General features: G+C 53.6%; 2 protein-coding genes across 2 annotated transcripts in view; one reads left to right on the plus strand and one right to left on the minus strand.

Moving 5' to 3' along the window:
• Positions 1-1,183: 1,183 nt before the first annotated feature.
• LOC118577635 (nascent polypeptide-associated complex subunit alpha, muscle-specific form-like) lies at positions 1,184-11,673 on the minus strand. Its single transcript, XM_036178092.1, has 3 exons — positions 11,520-11,673; positions 1,550-2,160; positions 1,184-1,519 (listed from the first exon to the last, which is right to left on the minus strand). Exons 1-3 carry the CDS (start codon positions 11,671-11,673, stop codon positions 1,184-1,186), a joined length of 1,101 nt encoding a protein of 366 aa, XP_036033985.1.
• The window catches only part of Nrxn2 (neurexin 2), a 112,296-nt gene continuing 95,059 nt past the window's right edge, over positions 1,759-18,995 (plus strand). Inside the window, 2 exon segments of the mRNA XM_036203108.1 lie at positions 1,759-1,979; positions 11,505-12,465. Coding sequence (XP_036059001.1) covers positions 11,736-12,465 — 730 coding nt within the window. The 5' untranslated portion in view covers positions 1,759-1,979; positions 11,505-11,735.

An 18,995-nucleotide genomic window follows, 5' to 3' on the forward strand; every position in this document is an offset into this window, starting at 1 on the left:
TGTGTGTGTGTGTGTGTGTGTGTGTGTGTGTATGTAGCCTACATGAGGAGGAGCGGTGGAGGATGGGTGGGGCAGTGGGCTGTGGGGGGTCAGAGAGGCCCTGACTCAGCAGTTCCTGTTCTTCCTCCTCCAGTGGCCTTGGTGGAGGGGGGGGGAGCAGCTTGAGGGTCTTTCCAAGGTCAGGGTAGGCCCCAAGTCTGGGACTTGGTTCAGGAATCTCCCTTTCCACTGCCTAGGAAATACCCTCTTGCTGCTAGGTCCCCTCCTCTCCCCCTTACAGGTTGTCAAAGGAGGTCCTCTGGTGGGTGTCCACACCCACTAACTCAAGAATTGACCACTCTCTGCAAAGTAGCTTCCGATGGTTAGGGTGACTCCGTGGGCAGGTCCCCTGTCAGCACCTTGGGTGTGTGTTTGCCCTTGACTGTGCACGTACCTTTGTGCACAAGTATGTAGGTTCTTGAGTGAGTGTGTTTTTCCTGTGGTGAGTTACCATAGTGAGGCATCTCTGAAGTGTCCCTTTGTGTCTTTTGGAAACGCTAGGCACACACAAGACAGGTGTGCATGGCTGTGTGCCCCCATGTGTATTTGCATACATAAGTGGTTTGATGTGTGTTCTTGCATATTGCCTCTGGCTAAGGAAATGCCAACTGCTACCAGCTGTGCAGATCACAGGCCCTGTAACAGAAATCAGCGGCCTGGAGAGAACTGGCAAAATGGTCTGCCACACACCCACGGCCACACCCACGCCTGCACACTGCCTCATTGAGAAGCCCCGTGTCCAACTCAGCTAATGGTATACACACTAGGCGCAGGCTCTACCTTTTCTCGGTGGAATGGGTGAAGGAGGGTGTTCCCTTCTCATACTCTGACACAAACACGGCGATGCAGACATTCTTACTGCAGAAGACCTGCACCCCAGGACCACATTCTGAAATCCACAGCTAGGGGTAGGAGTTTGAAGGGAGGATGCTATCAGCCTCGCACTCAGTAACCGGGTGTGCGTAGCCTCAACCCAGCCGCTAATCTTCTGTCCCAGCCCAGCCTTCCACTGGGGTGGGAGATGGCTCCAAACCCTGGGATTCCCAGGAGTCTGTGCTGGGAAACCCAAACCCCTAGGTCTATTCTGTCACTATCTCAGCCTTTTCCTCCCCCACCAGCTTCGTCCTTATCTCAGCAAAGCTCCCTAGCTGTTCAGTTCCGAAGGCTTCCGACTAGAAGATGCTGGGATAGTGATGGGTAGGGTCTCTGCGAGCGCCTGGAAAAAGCCACTAGCAGCCGGGGGTTCCAGGTAGCCCAGGCCAGCCTCCGGACGCAGCCAGCAGAGGGCGCTGCGGCTCAGGTCCCCGCTCAGGTCCAGCTCTCTCGGTGCCCCAAGTCGGGGTTCAGTCTTCTCCTTTGGTTTGTCCCAGCCCTGGGCACTGTTTTCGGGACCAGCCGGCAGGGGCGGGTGGGTGTGGGATCCAAGGACCCAACCATGAGGAGAGGGGGCTAGGGCACCTGGGTTCCCAAGACGTTGAAGCTGGGGAGAGCACCGGATGGGTTAGGAGACCTGGACGTCTAGGCAAAAGTCCTGAGAGGCCGGGAAGGGCTCGGATGCCCTGGGGCCGGGACGCCTGGGTCCGCGCGGGGGAGGAGGTGGGCTAGTGGAGCCGCGGGACTGGCGGCTTCTGCACCTTCGCATTGGCCGCGCCGCTTGTCCGTCAGCGCTGCGTGGTCCAATGCGCGTGCCTGGGGGGCGGGCCCTGGTGCTGATGCTGCCGTCAGTCGGTGTTGCAGGGATGCGGCGGCGGGAGCAGCCGCCCTGACTCTCAGAGCATCCTCCTCGGAGCGGCACCGCGGCGGGGCGGGCGGGGACGCGGCGGGGACCGAGAGGCGTGAGGCGGCCGATATCGCTGGCCTCGGATCTGTCATCTGCCGGAGACCAGGCGGTCTCGAGGCTCTGATCCCCACCCTTCAGCTCCTGGCGCCCCCAGAACCAGGTATGGGAGGGGGGGCTGCGGCGGAGACGGGTGGGGGGCGGGAGCCAATCGGGGGAGGGGAGCGGGTCGGAGGGGGCGGCGGATGCAGAAAGGACGGATTTGGGGGCGGGGGCGCCGAGTAGAGAGGACTGGCTGGGTGACAGCGAGGAGGCTAAGCCACTGGGGGAGGCTGGGGGACTCCCTGTGGAAGGGGCATTGGCCCTGAGCTGGGGCGAATGGAGGGGATGAGGGAGGGTCGTTGGGGGAAGGGATAGGCTGTGAAGAAGGGACATCCATAGGGTTGTGAGAAGGGGTCTGGAATTGGGGGAGGTCCCCAGTCTATGCTGTCCCTGGCAGCTGGAAGCAGTGATGGGTCAGAGAAGCTGCGAGCTGTTGTGGTCTGAAGGGTCTGCAGGGGAGAAACACTGGTTTCCGTGGGAGAGGATTGAGAAGTGGAGAGGGAGGTCTGGGGGTAATCACGGAAGAAAAGGCTCTGCTGGGGATGGGAGCCAAGGGGAGAGGAGGTTATCAGGAGGGAGCAGAGGGGAAGATGCCGAATGCTCTAGGCATAGATTGAGTCTGTGATGGGGAAGAGCTGGACAAGATGGGGGGCCTGAGGGAGAGAAGAGAGGCTTGCTGGGGAAGGCCGAGGGTGACAGAGAGGGAAACCAGTAGGAGAAGGCTCTACTTGGGTAAGGATGTACTTGGGGGCAGCGGTAGGGTTCTGGTCATAGAGTGCTGGAGGGGGAGAGAAAGCTGCTGGACCCTGGGCTTACTCCCCCACCCCAAAGAGGTGGGGACTATTTCTCATGTCCCAGCCTTCTTCCCCAGAGGAAGGAGCAGTCTGCCCTGGGTTCTCTGGGATAGAGTATGAGCCCCCGGAACCTGGGTGGGCTCTGGAGGTAAAATTGGCTGTGTGGGGCTGTTGGGCTGTTGTAGCTGCCTCTGCTGTCCTCCTAGAGGCATCTAGGGCCTTAGTGAGCCGGCAGGGCTGGGAGGGGCTGTTTTTTGGTGCTCCATGGCGAAAGGGGATCCTGCCCAGCTCTGTAAGGCTCAAGTAAATCTGAGGGGGTGCGTCTTGGGTCTCCAACCCCCTTGACTACTTCCGGCTTTCACGCACCCTCATTTTTGCACATATTGTAGGTGGGTGGGGTAGGCAAGGACCTTCCAGTCATCCCTGCCCCTCACTCTTGTCCACCTTCCCAGTGTCTGGGCGTTCCTTCTGGGGGAGGGTTTTACATCCTCTGTCTTCTGCTAGAAAAAGAGAGGAGAGAGCAGGAAAAAAAAAAAAAAAAAAAAGAGAGAGAGGGCCCATCAGCTAGTCAGTTAACTACATGTAGAGCCTTCTGCTTTGTGGGTGTTTCATCTACTTGGGTCCCCAGCTCTCCCACCCCAACCTGGGGTGGCTCAGGGATGGAGACTTCAGAGTCGGGACCACTTCCTTCTACAGCCAGGGAGAAGGGTCAGGTGGGAGGCTCCTTATCTCTGCTAAGGGAAGTGTGCTCAGACCCATTCCATCCTCAGCCGCACAGGGGTGGGCGGGACTGATCAGCTGGCTGTGGTTGCTGGGGAGTTGCTTCTTGGCCTGGGCTGAATCCACATGACAGCAGCTCCAGAGAGGAAGGGGCCAGGCACTGGAATAGCCACCAGGAACCTCCATGTCTCTCCAGGCTCAGTCTTTACTCAGGTTCAGCTGTTCTGTTCTGTCCACCCTTGCCAGTGACATAGACATCCTGACACTGATCCACTCTCTTGGTGGCATCCACCCAGACACACACCTACACACACACACACACACACACACACACCTACACACACACACACACCTACACACACCACACACACACACACACACACACACACACACACACACACACGTATACAATACAACTCCCCAGCAGCACATCACCCACACTCCCCGCCCAGAGAGACTGCCACCTCCTGCTTGCCTCAGAGACCTTCTCCAGGTGCCCTGCTCCAGTGCACGACACAAACAGAGCCCCTAAATGTTCCCAGGCCCCCTGACGAAGCACGGCCAGCCCTTACTGTTAGAGACACACAACTTCTACCAGTATCCATCAACCCAGGCTCACAGACATCTCAAGCCCACGTGCCCCCCTGGTATATGCTTGCCTTCTCTTCTGGGTACACACGCCCACGCCTGCACACCTCCCAGACACACCAGCCTCTGCCTGCCACATCACATGCACCACATGCTAGCCTGAGTCTTGAGCGTTTCGCACCAAGTCTGTATGTGTGCACACTAGCCCACAGGCTGTCTGGTTACACCCTTTATGCCTTAACCTGCGCCCTATCTGTAACTCTCACCAAATATGGGTCACTCTCTTCTCTCCGTATTTCCAGAAAGCTCTAAAACCCTAAGTCTACTCCGACTGATCATGACCGCAGTCACTCCAGGCCAGCTTTGCCCTTAGCCACCCCTGGACTTGTGCAGAGCCTTGCGTTCTGGCCCAGCATTTCTCCCAACACAAGGCCTGCCTGACACTGGAGACACAGTGTCCGTCCCTTCGACTCAAGCTCCTGCTCAGCCCCCATGGGGACTCCCAGAAGTGTGTCCTCACACACCACCCACCCATTGTGGTTCCATCTGTTGGCACAGTTTTGTCCCAGCCTCTTCCGTACTGACAGGCCTGTGGACTTGCTGAGATTCATTCAGTAATGCACACCTTCCTGTCATTTTCAAAGCTGCTTTATTTTTATTTTATTTAATTTATTTTATTTCCAGAGCTGAGGACCGAACCCAGGGCTCTACCACTGAGCTAAATCTCCAACCCCATCGGTTCTTTTTTTTTTTTTTTTTTTAAACCACTGCCGCCATTCAATGTGGGTGGATGAGGGTGAGGCTGCACAGACTGTGCCTTGTCTGCCAGTGAGCCTCAGTTTGCTTATCTGTAAAAAGGGTGTTTCCATACTAATGTCAGGGGAATGGCTCAGGGTTTGGATGAGAGGATCGTGATGGCTGCAATCATAGTAGCAGCAACTGCATTTAGTGAACACCTACTGTGTGCTTGACTGAACTGTTTCATCTGGTGTGTTTGTTAGGCACATGGAAAGCCCCCAGTCAGCAATAGTCGTTTAAATTTTTTTTTACATTCGTTTATTCATTTTTTGTGTGTTATGCGCATTATGGTGCATATGCAGGGGTCAGAGAACAGCTTGTGGGACTTGGTTTTCTCCTTCCACCATGTAGATACTGAGGATCAAACTAAATAGTCAGGCTTGGCAACAGCACCTTCCCTGAGGAGCCATCTTGCTGGCCCAGCAGCAGGTATTTTTTTTTTAAATTATATTCTTTCCTACACACACACATGTACGCGCGTGCACACACACACACACACACACACACACACACACACACCTATCAGACACCTTCAAGAGCATTCTAGCCGCTTCAGGCTTACTCATGAGGCCCCCCTAGAAACTATCTGTCCCCTCTGCATCACTGAGGTGCACTCTCCCAGGTCTGTGTGACCCAGCTGTGCATGGCACAGGGGTGCTTTCTGTGATCATCCCTCCCACCACTCACCACCGAGGTTCCATAGACCGTGTTCCAGCCCCCATTCTATCACATCTCCATCCCCAGCCCACCCACTACCACAGCCCCCCACCCACCACCCACTACCACAGCCCCACCCACTTGGCAGAAGCCTCACATGCACACACCTCCAGCTGCCACTCTTGTCCTCCGGCCCTTGCTTTTTTTCTCCAGACACACAGACACACGAGCACACACCAAGTGCTGGCATCCCATGCTCACCTGTCCTCAGGCCTCTTCATCCTTTCTCCCACTTTCCTAGGCAAGACAAGCTACTTAGAAGAATAGAGAAGGACCCAGAGGTGAGATAGAATCAAAATGGAGACCATCCCAGCCCTGTCACTTGGGAGTGGTGTCACCTGTGTGGCCCCATCTCTTGTAAAAGGGAACCTCACTAAGATCTACTTTGCTTATCCCCTTGTCAGGGGAGTTCTTGGAAGGCTGTGGCAAGGATTAAAGTAAATACCAGATACATGCAGTGCTGCAAAGCTGTAAAAGGCTGAGAAGTTCTACAAGTAATCATTAACCCAACACACTTCCACACTGCAGAAATCTCAGCAAGGCTGCACTTTTACACATATTCTGATGCTGACAGTATTTCCAACTCATGGAACTGGCATCTGTTTTGCTCAGACTTCTCTGGGAATTATGGAACCCAGAAGAAGAATCCAGTTGGTCAGGGCTGGTGGGTCCAGGGGGGAGTATTCAGAATAAGAGGCTAGTGAACTCTAACCTTGTATTCTGAAGGAAATGGGAGCCCAAAGGGGCTAAGTAACTTGCCAAAGGCCACACAGGTGGTTTTGTGTGTGTGTGTGTGTGTGTGTGTGTGTGTGTGTGTGTGTGTGTGTTTCTCTGTGTAGCTTTGCGCCTTTCCTGGAACTCACTTGGTAGTCCAGGCTGGCCTCAACCTCACAGAGATCCACCTGGCTCTGCCTCCCGAGTGCTGGGATTAAAGGCGTGCGCCACCACCGCCTGTCTGCCACACAGGTTTAATGGCTGTTGACAGAGGTATAGCTGGCATTGGAAACCAGGCTTCTGAGCACTAACAGTGCATACTTTGGCCTGCTGTGAGGCTTGGATGTATGACTGTTGGATATTCCTTGGTCTTCACCAGGTCATTGGGGCTGGAAAGGCGAGCAGGGAGGTAGACAGACTATAGCCTGTCCAGCCTGTCAGTTCTGCCTGGGGCTTTAGTGGGGGAGATATTGTCCTTAGAAACCATTATGAACCCAAGGGTACCTTGGGCCACACAGTCTGATGTCCTCTTGTTATGACTCAAGAGCCACCCTCTTCCTATGCCCAGTGTCTCTGAATAACAGTCATCCCTCTTCAGCTCGTACACCTCCACAGATGGGGAACTCATTCCCTGCCCCCTCTGAGGCAGCCTACTCCACTGTTGCATGGCTTGGACCGCAGGCAAATTTCTTTAGAGCTTGATCCAAATTCTCCCCCCTCAAAACATGCACTTCTCCCACCTGTCCGCGGGCTGCCTTCTGGGGCCACCAGAATGTGTGCAAACCCAGATCTTCCTCCCTGGCGCCTGGGGGAGGTCCCTGCTGTCCCGCTTCCAGCTGGCATGAGGAGAGGAGAACCAGAGAGAGGCTGCATTCTCAAGGCTGGAGGTGTGTGTGCGCACATGTGTGCGCGTGCATGCACGAGTGTGTGTGAGTGTGTGTGCATGTGTAGGCATGTACGTGGGGGCTGGTCAGAGAGCCAGCTGAATGGAGGCTGAGAGAAGGCTGCTGCCAGGATGGCTTGGAACTGGCATCCGTTTTGCTCAGACTGCACTGGGAATCTTGGAGCCCAGGCAGGAGAGTCCAGTTGGTCAGGATCGGTGGGTCCAGTGGGAGTGTTTAGAATAAGAGGCTAGTGAACTCTGCTGTAGTCTGTCTTCTGTGTCAACGCCAGACAGTGTTCCTCTCTTAACTGCTGAGCCATCTTTCCAGCCCAGTCTCTGCTCCTCTCTACAACTCAGTTTCACTTGAGGGAAACGATGGAAAGAGCCCCACACATGGTTTAGTCTTGAGGTGGGTTTGGAGTCTGTCCACTGTGAAGTCCAGAGTGAAGGCAGGTGGGCTTGTGCCTCAGATACCGCCTGGTGGCCTGTGGTCGGTGCAAGACTGAGGGATGCCATTAAGTTTGGGACCAGCAGACTCTTCTCCTCTGTGCCAGAGATTCCACCTCCCCATTTGTTGTCTTGTTTGTGACCATAGGTGACGACACTGCTTCTTAGGGCCAAGGAGAGGGATCAGGTGGTGCCTCAAGGCTCTGACCCGGCGCCTTACAGAGTGGGGAGCCCAGACATTGTAGGTCACTTGCCACAGTGGCACAGGCCTGGCTGTGAGAAGATGGGGGGGCTCTGTGGTTGGCTCAAGAGAACCAGGGAGTGTTGTCATTAGAAGAGGGTAGACAGAGGCCCCAAGGACACCCAAATCAGCCCACCCCAGCTCCTCCCGAAGCCATCTGTGGGTCATTGGGGGTGCTAGGGTGATGACAGGATGCTGAATCTTGTGATGCCATGGGAAAGGTCAACTCCCCAGAGGAGCTGTGGCCTACGGGCAGAGGGAACTGGCAGGGTGTAGTGCGTTGACATCCATAAGTAGGCAGGAGCCCCTGGGTCTACTTTGGCCAGTGTCCCTACATTGGAGAAAAAGCATGGGTTTGGGGGACAGTGCTTGGATACTGTGGGTACAAAGCCCAGGAGAGGGCCCTTGCCTTATACATCTCCCTTAGTGCCTTTACCTTGATGTAGTTGTACAAGGCAATGGGGCCGACCTCTGAAGCCTAGGTTGCTGTTGAGACCCGAGGAAGAATGTCACAGGAACCCCTGCACACTAGGAGCAGAGATGTTTGGAGGGGGAAAGAAAGGCTGCAGGGAGTAGCCAAGAGCAGCAGGTGTCCCAGGCACTGTGGGAAAGCGGGCACTGTGGGATAGGGTGGAATGGAAAGGACCCAGGTGTCTGCTTCGCTCTCTTGGGGCTGTTTCTGCCTCCTCGCAAGCCCGAAGCTGCCCCAAGGGTCCCTGGGTCCCCAGAGAGGGGACTCCAGGAGGGCTGGGCTTCCCTTTGGTTGACCCTGGTGCAGAGTCAGGAGGTCTCTACTGCAGAGCTGTGAGGAGAATGAACAATGAGCACAGAGGGTCTGAAGGCCAGCCTTTGGCCTCACCCTCCCTAGAGGCACTGCGCAAACCCAGCCTCTGCCCACAGCAGCTGCCCACAGACGGGCACTTTCCCCAGGCTGTTCTCTATTCTCCCTTTACATGCAGGTTAACTGGAGTCACCCCTTTGTGAATTCTCAACCACTCTGCACCCCACCCCCAACCAGACAACCTTCCTCTGGCTCTCAGGACCCAGGCCCTGCCTGGGAACCTCTGGAATCTTCCTCTACTCCATCTGCCCATCCTCCTTCAACTTCTTGACTGAATAGACAGAGCAAGATACCTTCTGCAGGCTTCCTCCTTCGCTACCTCTCTAGAGGGCTGGGGCTCAGGGTTGTGAGCATGACAGGGGACTGTGGTGGGGCTGGGGCAGAGGAAGGCACCCCTCCCCCCAACTGGGGGTGTGAGAGTGGACAGCAACACACAATCTCATTCCCTCCACCAGTGGAAATCAATAGCTAATTAATTCTCTCCCCAAAATAGTGTCCGGAGGTGGGGGTGGGGGCTAGGAAAGAGGCAGACAGAAGCAAGGTGGGGCCAGACTGAGACCCTGGAGGAGGAGGGGTGAAGGGAGGAGGAGGAGGAGGAGGGATGGTCAGTCTTTTGGACACCACTGGGTGTCTCTGTCTGCCCCCTTTGGAGAAGGGAAGTTTTGGCTTTTCTGATTCTCTAGCTTCAGGGTCCCTTGCCCCTGCCCTGGGCTGAGGGTGTATGTGTGTGTGTGTGGGGGGGGTGTGAGGGCGTCAATCAGGCTGGGAGCAGGTGCTGCATTTAATTTGATTGGCTAATTAGCCCGTGCATGCTAATTATCTCCATTACCCAATGAGGAGAAGCGGTAGCATGCTATATATAACTGGTAGTGTTTGCAGGAAAATGGGGGCTGCAGGCCTGGCTATCTTTTCTCTGATTCGGAAGGGGCTGCCTGGGGGGATGCTGGGGCAGGATACTCCCCCCCCCCCACGGTAGCTTGTAGGACTCTGGTGGGCAGCCCCAGAAGCAGGGTGAAAGAGCTGGGTGGGGGGCTAGCTCTGCAGCTGCATTTCAGATGTCCCCCTAGCCACCACTGGCTTCAGAGCCCTCTCTGCTATGAACACATTCCCTTACTGTGGTTCTTTAGTCAGCCCTAGCTGCTTCCTGTACACCTCCGCTTCCTCCCTGGTAGCTCTCTAGTTCCCACCTGACCTAGCCCCCCAAGTCACTCTTCCCACCTTTGAGAGCTCGCCTGGTGCTGCCCTGCTCTTTGCCTCTATCTTGGGCACACTGGAGTTGGACAGACTTCGACTTGAGGTCTAGTATGCTGTTGGCTGCCTGTGTGACCTTGGCCAAGTCCCTAGACTCCTCTCTATGGGTTTCCCCAGGGTGAATAGGAATAATGGAACTCTTTGACTGACTAAGTAAAACAACATCTGTAAAAATGCCCTGGATCCTGGGCCATGACAAACGCCACTTGAATTTGGAATTTGACTTTCTCCACCTTCTGTCTCTCTTCTTCCCACCAGCCCTCCTCTTCTCTCTCTACCACATTCTCTTTCTCCTCTCACCTGTCCCTAGCTCCTCTGAAACTCGGCCCCTCCCTGCTTCTTTCCCAGGCTTCACATCACCTCCTTCTCTCCCTCCTTCCCACCCTCCCTCCCCAAAATAAAATCAATGCAATATTCAGGAGGGTTGTTGGATATAAATAATTACGACTTGGAGTTTAACGAGATGCAAATTCCCCTCCCTGTCGTGGGGTATAAATTGCTCTCTGACAGCCCGTTACAAGGGTAATCATTTCAGAAAGGCAATTTTATGCAAATGAACCTGCCTGCCTCCCGGTAGCTCCCCAGCCCAAGGCTGGGGGATAAGCTGAGTGTCGAAGAGAACCCCAGGTACTGGGACCAATCATGAGGCTGAGGACCTAGACCTGGAGGGAGGTTGAGGGTGACTCACCCTTATTCAGAAAGACCTGGGCCGGTGGAAACTGAATGTTTGACAGTGGACCACCAAATAAGATCGAGAGTCTTAGTGTGGCGTAGGGGGGAATGGAGGCACAGAAGTGAATATCTGTACTCATGGGTAAGGGTCTGGGGTGAGGGCTTGGGGTGAGGATACCTAGGTCCTGGCTGGCTTCTCTCCCTTGCCCCTTCCCAGTCTGGTAACCCTGTGGTACCATTGACGAATTGACATTTAATTAATCCCAATGAATTATTTAGCAACTTCATTATCCAGCATCAAGAGCTGATGAGAGAGACTTATCCCTGGCTGAAAGTGGGAGCCAGGCCCAGAGGTTAGGCGGCTCAGAAAAGTGGCTGGGGTTAACTGCTAGAGGACCCAGCCTTAGCCGCACCCCGTCCAGGAACTGGCCTTGGTTCTGAATTTTGGACTTTAGAGAGGGTTTGGGTTAGCGCTGCTCCATTGGATTTCATATAGACTCTAAGGAGTCACTTCTTCGTCCGTTGGCACCTCAAACCAATAACGCCCACAGCAAGCACTCATTTCAACTGTTAGCCCCCCAGCACTTTCAAGTATAATGGTATCTCTTGCTTTGGAGAACCACTGCAGGTCAAGACCAGCTGAAGACCTCAAGGAAGCTGGCCGTGCTTGATCAGACCTGTAATCCCAGCACTTGAGAGAGGAGGTGGAGGCGGGTTCCAGGTCATCTTCTGCTACAAAAGGAGTGGGGGCGGGAGAGTGGAGCAGCCGGGGCTAGATGAGACTGTTTCCAAAAACCAAACAGGAAAGTGCTAAAAGGAAACAGGTAGTCACCTGCTAGTTTGAGGTGGGGAGCCAGATACCAACGACACCCCTTGACTCTGAACCCTCCATTAAACCTTTCCTCTCTGTTTCCTCGCAGGCATCCCTCCCCCACCTTCCATCCGAGCCCGCCGCGGGGGAGGGTCTCCGCCGCCGCTGCCTTCCGGGGACGTGGGCACGTGAGCCCGGGCGGCTGGGTCCATGGCACTTTGAGTCGGCGAGGGAGCCCCGCTCCGCGCGAGGGGCGCCCGGCCCCCTCCCCGCCCCATGCGCCCGCGGCTCTGAAGCCTGAGCGGGGCCGGGGGCCGGGCGGCGTCGGGCCGCCGGAGGCATGGCGCTCGGGAGTCGGTGGCGACCGCCACCCCAGCTGCCGCCGCTGCTGCTGCTGCTGGCGCTGGCGGCGGGCGTCCGTAGCCTGGAATTCGGCGGCGGCCCCGGGCAGTGGGCTCGTTACGCGCGCTGGGCGGGCGCGGCGAGCAGCGGCGAGCTCAGCTTCAGCCTGCGCACTAACGCCACGCGCGCGCTGTTGCTCTACCTGGACGACGGCGGCGACTGCGACTTCCTGGAGTTGCTGCTGGTGGACGGACGTCTGCGGCTGCGCTTCACGCTGTCTTGCGCCGAGCCCGCCACGCTGCAGCTGGACACGCCGGTGGCCGACGACCGCTGGCACATGGTGCTGCTGACCCGCGACGCGCGGCGCACGGCGCTGGCGGTGGACGGCGAGGCCCGCGCCGCTGAAGTGCGCTCCAAGCGGCGCGAGATGCAGGTGGCCAGCGACCTGTTCGTGGGTGGCATCCCACCCGACGTGCGCTTATCTGCGCTCACGCTCAGCACCGTCAAGTACGAGCCGCCTTTCCGCGGCCTCCTGGCCAACCTGAAGCTGGGCGAGCGGCCACCGGCTCTGCTGGGCAGCCAGGGCCTGCGCGGCGCGGCTGCCGACCCACTGTGCGCTCCCGCACGCAATCCCTGCGCCAACGGCGGCCTCTGTACGGTGCTAGCCCCCGGCGAGGTGGGCTGCGATTGCAGCCATACTGGCTTCGGCGGCAAGTTCTGCAGTGAAGGTGAGTCCCGGCGCGGGAGCGAGATGGAGGGGTGCGCTGGTCGGGTCCTGCTGGCCTGTGTTGGGGCGGGAGGCGGAGGGAGAGCGCGCTCAGCCGTCGACGGCTGCGTGGCAGCGCCCGTGTTAGGGCCTAGGGAACCCAGGCAAGTGCAGGACGGCGGGTGCTGCTCCAAGGTAAGCCCCGAGGCCGGCGGTGTGGGCGTGGCCCGGGGCGTGGCCAGGGTGAGCGCTCACGCGACTTGATTGTAAGGATCGGAAGGGATTAGTGGCTCGGGGCTTGTGAATGGATGGGAAGGTCTTGTGGGTGGGGCCTGGGCAGGCCGTGCCTGTAGGAGGGCCTGTGAGACAAGGGTTGGGGACCTGTAACTTGGGCGGGGCCTTGTGTGGCTTAAGGCAGGGTTGGTGGCCTGCCTTTGAGAAGTAGTGGGAGAGGTCCGAGTGGGCAAGGCCTCTGAGGGGCTGGGGTTTGCTGGCTCTAGCCACTGTCTTGGAAGAAGGATTGATCTGTGAGGCCTGGACAGAAATCCGCATATGGACCTACACCAGAGGGCTGAAAGGGAGATGGGACAGAGATGCTGTGACCTAAGGAAGCCAGGAGGACGGGAATAGTGCATCTCCTCTGTCACAGGATCTCTAGAGTTGCTACAGCGGGTGGCTGAGGTTCTGACTAAAAGCTGACCTTTTTGGTGATGGGCCAGGATGGCAGGCAGTCTCTCCCAGGTGCGAGACTGGAGGCGAGACTTACGTCTCCCAACACGGAAGCCCTTTCCAGCTTCAGGCTGCGATGAGATTATAGGGCTAGATAAGGCTAGGAGGTGGGACAGAATTTGGAATGGGCCTTGAAGGAAGATGCTGGGGTCTCTTCCAGCACCCCAGTTTGTAAGAGAGGTGTGCCTGATTGAGCTCATTGACAGGAGAAAGAAAGGAGGCTGGACTGAGGGTTGCTAGTCTGTGCTTTAGAGGGATGAAGGGAGGAGCCACTTTTAATTTGGTGTGATGGATGGTCAGAGGAAAGATTTTTTTCCAGTGATTTGGGGGTGGCAGCTCATTGCCCAGCAGGTGTGTGCAGTAACATTTGTTTTTGTCTCTTCTTGCTTGGGGGCTGCTTTGCAATTGTGTGTGTGTGTGTGTGTGTGTGTGTGTGTGTGTGTGTGTGCATCTTCAAGGAGTTGGAGTCTTTGAGGGAGCGTGTGTCCACAAACTAGTGTGGCCCTGGGGGCTGTGTGCATGTGGTCAACCTCCAGAGGAGTCAAGTCTGCAGACGTAGCCCTGAGTATGGGGAGTCTGTTCTTCAGTATTTTGATTGTGTAATTGTAACTATGGTAGATGAATAGGAAGGAGCCAGGTGGATGGTGCCCAGGCATAATTCCAGCATTTGAGAAGTAGAGGCAGGGGGATCAGGAGCTTTAAGTCATTCTCAGCTATATGGTGACTTTGATGATAGCCTGAGCTACACGAGACTCTGTCTCAGAACAAAGCAAAAAAGCAAGCAAACAGGAAACCTAAGGAAGGGCTTTGGATTGTTTCGTTGGACGGTGTTCTGGGATTCATCTTTAGGAACTGTGTGTATTAACATGACACCTTCTCGGCTTTTCTCCAAGAGCTCAGGCGCTCCCTAAACTGTGAAACTGTGCAGAGGCCGGCGAGTCTGCCAGTGTGTTTTGGGTGCCTATGTGTGAATGGGTTTGTTTGTGTTGTTCTTACTGACTGGAGACCAGTGCCTAGCAGAGTGACTAGAAGACAGCTGTAAGGGTTTGTGCCCACGTACAGTTCCCATGTGTGCGTTTCACTGAGAGACCTCAGTAAGGCATTTGGAACTTACGAGACTTTTCCAGAACCTTAACTTTATTCTCCAGTTCCTATAACCAACGCCCCACCCCCACCCCACAGCCTTCCTGAACCATCTTTCTAATTCAAGGGAGGGGAAATTAGAGCTATGGAGAGGTTGTGGTAACTGCTATATGGTCCCACTGTGGTAGAATTAGGCCTAGGTATATGAGAATTGCATTCAGAGGCATCTTGGTCAACCCATTCTCTGAAAGCATCTATCCACCAGAGGCCTCCTGTGCACTAAGTGTGTGTTCCCGAAAGGGGGTTGTGTGACGATGTTGTCTAAGACATGGTGAAGTTTTTGTGTGTGAGAGAGATGGCTTTATTGAGTGGGTATGCCAGAGTCAAATGAATGTTTGGGTCGGCTGAGCAGAGAGAGACGGCTGTGTGCATCTGACCCACTGTGTGACAGCTAGCAGAGGCAGGGGTTCCTGTGTGGATGTGGTGTCTAGATACCTCTGTGTGTGCTCTGTGGAGAGAGAGAGGTGCTTTGTCTGTTAAAGGGCAGGATGTGTCTGTGTTCTCTGCACCTAATATAGTACTCAGCAGCTAGTGGGTGTTTGATTAAGACTCGGGAATGAATGGAGGGATATTAATAAGTATTTGAGAGAATGAAGACTTGAAGTTAAGCCATATGTGTTCTTGAAAACTTGCATGTGCATGTTTTGGGAACTATGCTGTGGGTGGTCATGGGGTGGAAGACGCCGATTGCACCTTAAGCTGACAGGTGCAGCAAGACCCTTCCCCGCTTTCCATGTCCTGCCTTATTTATTTTCCTTGTGTTTGTTCTTGGGTCCCTAAGCAGCTTCCCCCTGCCCCCAGGGACAGGGTTTCTCTGTATGGGACTTACTCTGTAGCCCAGGCTGGCCTCAAACTCACAGTGATCTGTCTGCCTCTGCCTCCCGAGTGCTGAGATTAAAGGTGTGCACCACCACTGCCTGGCCCTAAGCAGCTTTTGTAATAAGCAGAGCCCATTCAGTTCTCCAGCACATTCCTGTGTCCGTGTGTGTTTGAGACACTCTTGCTATGTAGCCCAGGCTGGCCTCAAACATGATTTTCCCATTAGCACTCTGGAAGTGCTGGGATTGTAGGTGTGTGCCATCCTGTCAGGCTGTCCTCCAAGATACCCCCAGGGGTGTCAGAAACTACATCTAGCAGAATCTGCTTCTTTTTTAAAAAATTAAAATTTCATTTATCATTAGTGGGTGTGTGTATCTGTACAGGTGCACATAAACCACAGCACACATGTGGAGGTCAGAGAACAACTTTGTGGAGTTGGTTCTCTCCTTTCCACTTTCCCATGGCTTCTGGAGATCACACTTAGATCATCAGGCGTGGGTGGCTAGCACCATTATCTTACATGGGTATGTGTGAGTACCTGCATGTATGTATGTGCACCATGCACATGCCTGGTGCCCTTGGAGGTCAAGGATTGTGAGTGAGGCTGGGAACTAAACCCAGGTCTTCTGGAAGAGCAGTAAATACTCCTAACCACTGAACCATCTCCCAAAACCTACATTTTAATGAAAAAAGTTACTCCTCTTATTTATTTATTGTGTGTGTGGGCACTCACGCCACAGCATGCTTGTGGAGGTCAGAGCACAGCCTTCCTTCCCGAGTTGTTTCTCCCCTCCCACCATTTAGGACCTAGGGATTAAACTCAGGTCACCAGGTTTGGCAACAAGCACCTTTATCCACCAAGGCATTTTTCTGGTCTTTCTAGTACATTTTTATCCACCCAAGGAGGAAAAACATGGCCTCCTACTGTTGGTTATTGAGGGGGTAGGAAGACAGAAGAGCCGGGTCCCAGCAGATCTCTGAACAGTCTCAGAGACTCCTTAGTCTCCTTTGGAAGATACAGCCACTTCATTATTACCTGCTTTGAGTGGTTTCCAACTTTTTCTGAAATCAAAGACATTTTTAAAAGTCAGTAATTCACAGTACAGCCTTCCAAAGAGTTAGTTATTATTTTTATATGTGTTTATTGGGAAAACAAACGACTCAAAGCTATCATGAATTCAGAAAAGCTTTTAGATGACTTGGATGTTGTATTCACCATTGTGGTTAATAAAATATACATTAGGAAAAATAGTTTTAGCTTTATAGGCAAGATGTACCAATTTGCTTTGAGATGTTTGGTATACATATGGATTTGTGGATCTTTTGGACTCTCCTTTATAATTTCCTGGGGTCTGGACTTACCCACCAACTTGAGAACTCACATGCCAGAATATTTGCTGCTTGCTTTCTCGGGGGCATCTGGCTGCATGTAATTGCTGACAGAGCTAAGGAAGAGTGGCTGAGCATCCGGGTACCTGCTGCTGAATGTGTGACCAAGTCGGGGTAGTGTAGACGGGCCATTTTGCTAAGGTTTATCCATCTGTACTTCCTCATGTCACTTGCGTGTGTGGAGAAGGGCCAGAGAAGTGATCAAGGAAGAAGGGTATACAGGTAGGTGTGGAAGACCCCAGATGGAATCAGGTGTACATCTCGCTCAGGAGACAAAAGAAAGGACTGTCAGTGTGTATCTGTGGACAGACAGACACTCTGTGTCCTTGGTGGGCTGGTGATCCAGGACCCCTTTGTAGTGAGCTGAGGCCTATGGGGAAGCAGAAGTGAGGAAGATGAGCATCTGCCCCAGGAGCTGAAAGTTGAGTTGAGGAAGTAGATAAAAAGTCAGTCCAGTGAATGGGTAAGAGAGTCTGCATTCAGGCCTCTTGGCCAGTGACTTCAGACTTGAGCTGCTATCTGTCTGTGAGGTGGTGTAATAATGGTACCTGCATCAAAAAGTCACTGCAACAATCCCAGTTAGTCTAGATGACGTCAGAGAGTCATGTGTGGCTCAGAGAAAATGCTCAACAAATACAGGCTGGGCACCTTCAGTCCAGAAATCTCAACTTCAAAATTACTCTAAAAGCTGAGGGAACTGACAGGCTGTCACAAGAGGAATCTTCCACACCAGCCTCATCTCATGGACTAAAGGGTATCAAGTTAGATACAGTGAAAGACTGTATTAAATCACCTGCTGGCTGTGTGCACAGATATATGTAAAACAAGTGAATATCTCATTTAGACTCGGGCCCCAACCCCAAGATATCTCATTATATATGTTCAGTCATTCTAGAATTAAAAAAAAAATCTACTATTTGAAACACTTCCGGTCCCAAACATTTCAGATAAGAAAGAATACTCAGCCTGGGACTGGAGAGACAGCTCCGTGGAGAGAACTTGTTCTTGCAGAGGACCCAGGTTTGGTTCCCAGCACCCACATTAGGAAGCTCACAACCCCCTGTAACTCCAGTTCTAGGGGATCCAATGCTTCTAGCCACCATGGACACTTGCACACACTTGGTGCACATAAGCTCATGTAGACATATGCACATAAATAAAAATAAATATATAAATGATTTTTAAAGAACATTCAACCTCCAAGAGCAATAAATAAACAAAATTCCAAAGCACTATACACAGTGTGGTACCTGTAGAGTAGTGTAGTGATTCAGTGATAGATTGCTATCCAGGTATGGTGGTATTACCAGCATTTGTCTGGGTGGCGTGCATGGCAGGAGAAACCCTACAAATCTGAAGGCAACTTCGGCTGCATAGCAAGTTCCTGGCCATCCTGGGTAACATGGTGAGACCTGGTGTTAAAATAACAAAACACTGCCAGCAAGATGGCTCCGAAGGTAAAGGTGCTTGCCACCACGCTGGATGACCAGAGTTCAAATCCAGACTATGGTAAGTGTGCATGCACACGTACACCGAATAAAATTGTCCCTTGTAGACAGCGTAGCTGTCTGAATTCTGTCAGTTTTTTTTAAGTTCATAGGGAAGACTCTAACTCGATTTACTGTATTTATTTATTTACTGTGTGTGTGTGTGTGTGTGTGTGTGTGTGTGTGAAGGTACATATGAGTGGCACATAATTAGTGGGAGTAGCGGTTTAAGAATTTTTATTTTCAGGCAGTGGTGGCACATGCCTTTAATCCCAGCACTCGGGAGGCAGAGCCAGGGAGATCTCTGTGAGTTTGAGGCTAGCCTGGTCTCCAAATCGAGTTCCAGGAAAGGCGCAAAGCTACACAGAGAAACCCTGTCTGGAAAAAAACCAAAAACCAAACCAAACCAAAACAAACAAACAAACAAACAAACAAAAGGCAAGTGTTCTACTAGTGAGCTAAATTCCTCCTTGTCATTCCTAGAAACAAAGTACACTATCGGTGAAATTATTAAGGCCACTCCACGTAGTTAAAAGGGAGGTTTATTTTGTGGGGTAACTTACAAATGAAGCGATAGGTTGCAGGGTCTGGGAAAGGTATGACGCAGTCCGGCGGTGTTCTCTGGAGAACTCTGCTCCATCTACCTCCAGCGTCCAGGGGCCCAGAGCCAAGAGAGACCTCTCCTCTCCATCCTGGGTCTTCAGCTTCCTCCCTCAGCCCCGCCTTGTGGGCGTGACCATTCCCGAAGCCTCAGTGGGGGTTGGGACTTCCAGGCCAAGGCTGGGATGGCTGCCCACTGCAGTACACTGGGGTCTCAAGGAAGGGAAGGGTTTACAACTTACAGGACTGGTAAGGGGGTTGTGAAATGTTGTTTGGGACTGGTTTGAACTTGGGAGGCTAAGGAAGGCAGAATGATGTGTGGAAGGGAGTAAATGTGTGTTCTGTCTGTAGAGGGGCACCCAGCCCTGGGGCAAAGAGTAGAGTT

This window comes from Onychomys torridus, chromosome 1 (assembly GCF_903995425.1).
Source record: "Onychomys torridus chromosome 1, mOncTor1.1, whole genome shotgun sequence".
NCBI lineage: Eukaryota > Metazoa > Chordata > Mammalia > Rodentia > Cricetidae > Onychomys > Onychomys torridus.

Excerpts from the sequence above, each read along its gene's own strand:
- LOC118577635 (XM_036178092.1), bottom strand. The coding sequence starts at position 11,673 with ATGGGGCGGGGAGGGGGCCGGGCGCCCCTCGCGCGGAGCGGGGCTCCC. Across the intron at positions 2,161-11,519 it reads GCGGCGGGCTCGGATGGAAG|GGAGTCCCCCAGCCTCCCCC; the intron begins GTGGGGGAGGGA and ends CCCCTTCCACAG. Across the intron at positions 1,520-1,549 it reads ACTTTTGCCTAGACGTCCAG|CTTCAACGTCTTGGGAACCC; the intron begins GTCTCCTAACCC and ends TGCTCTCCCCAG.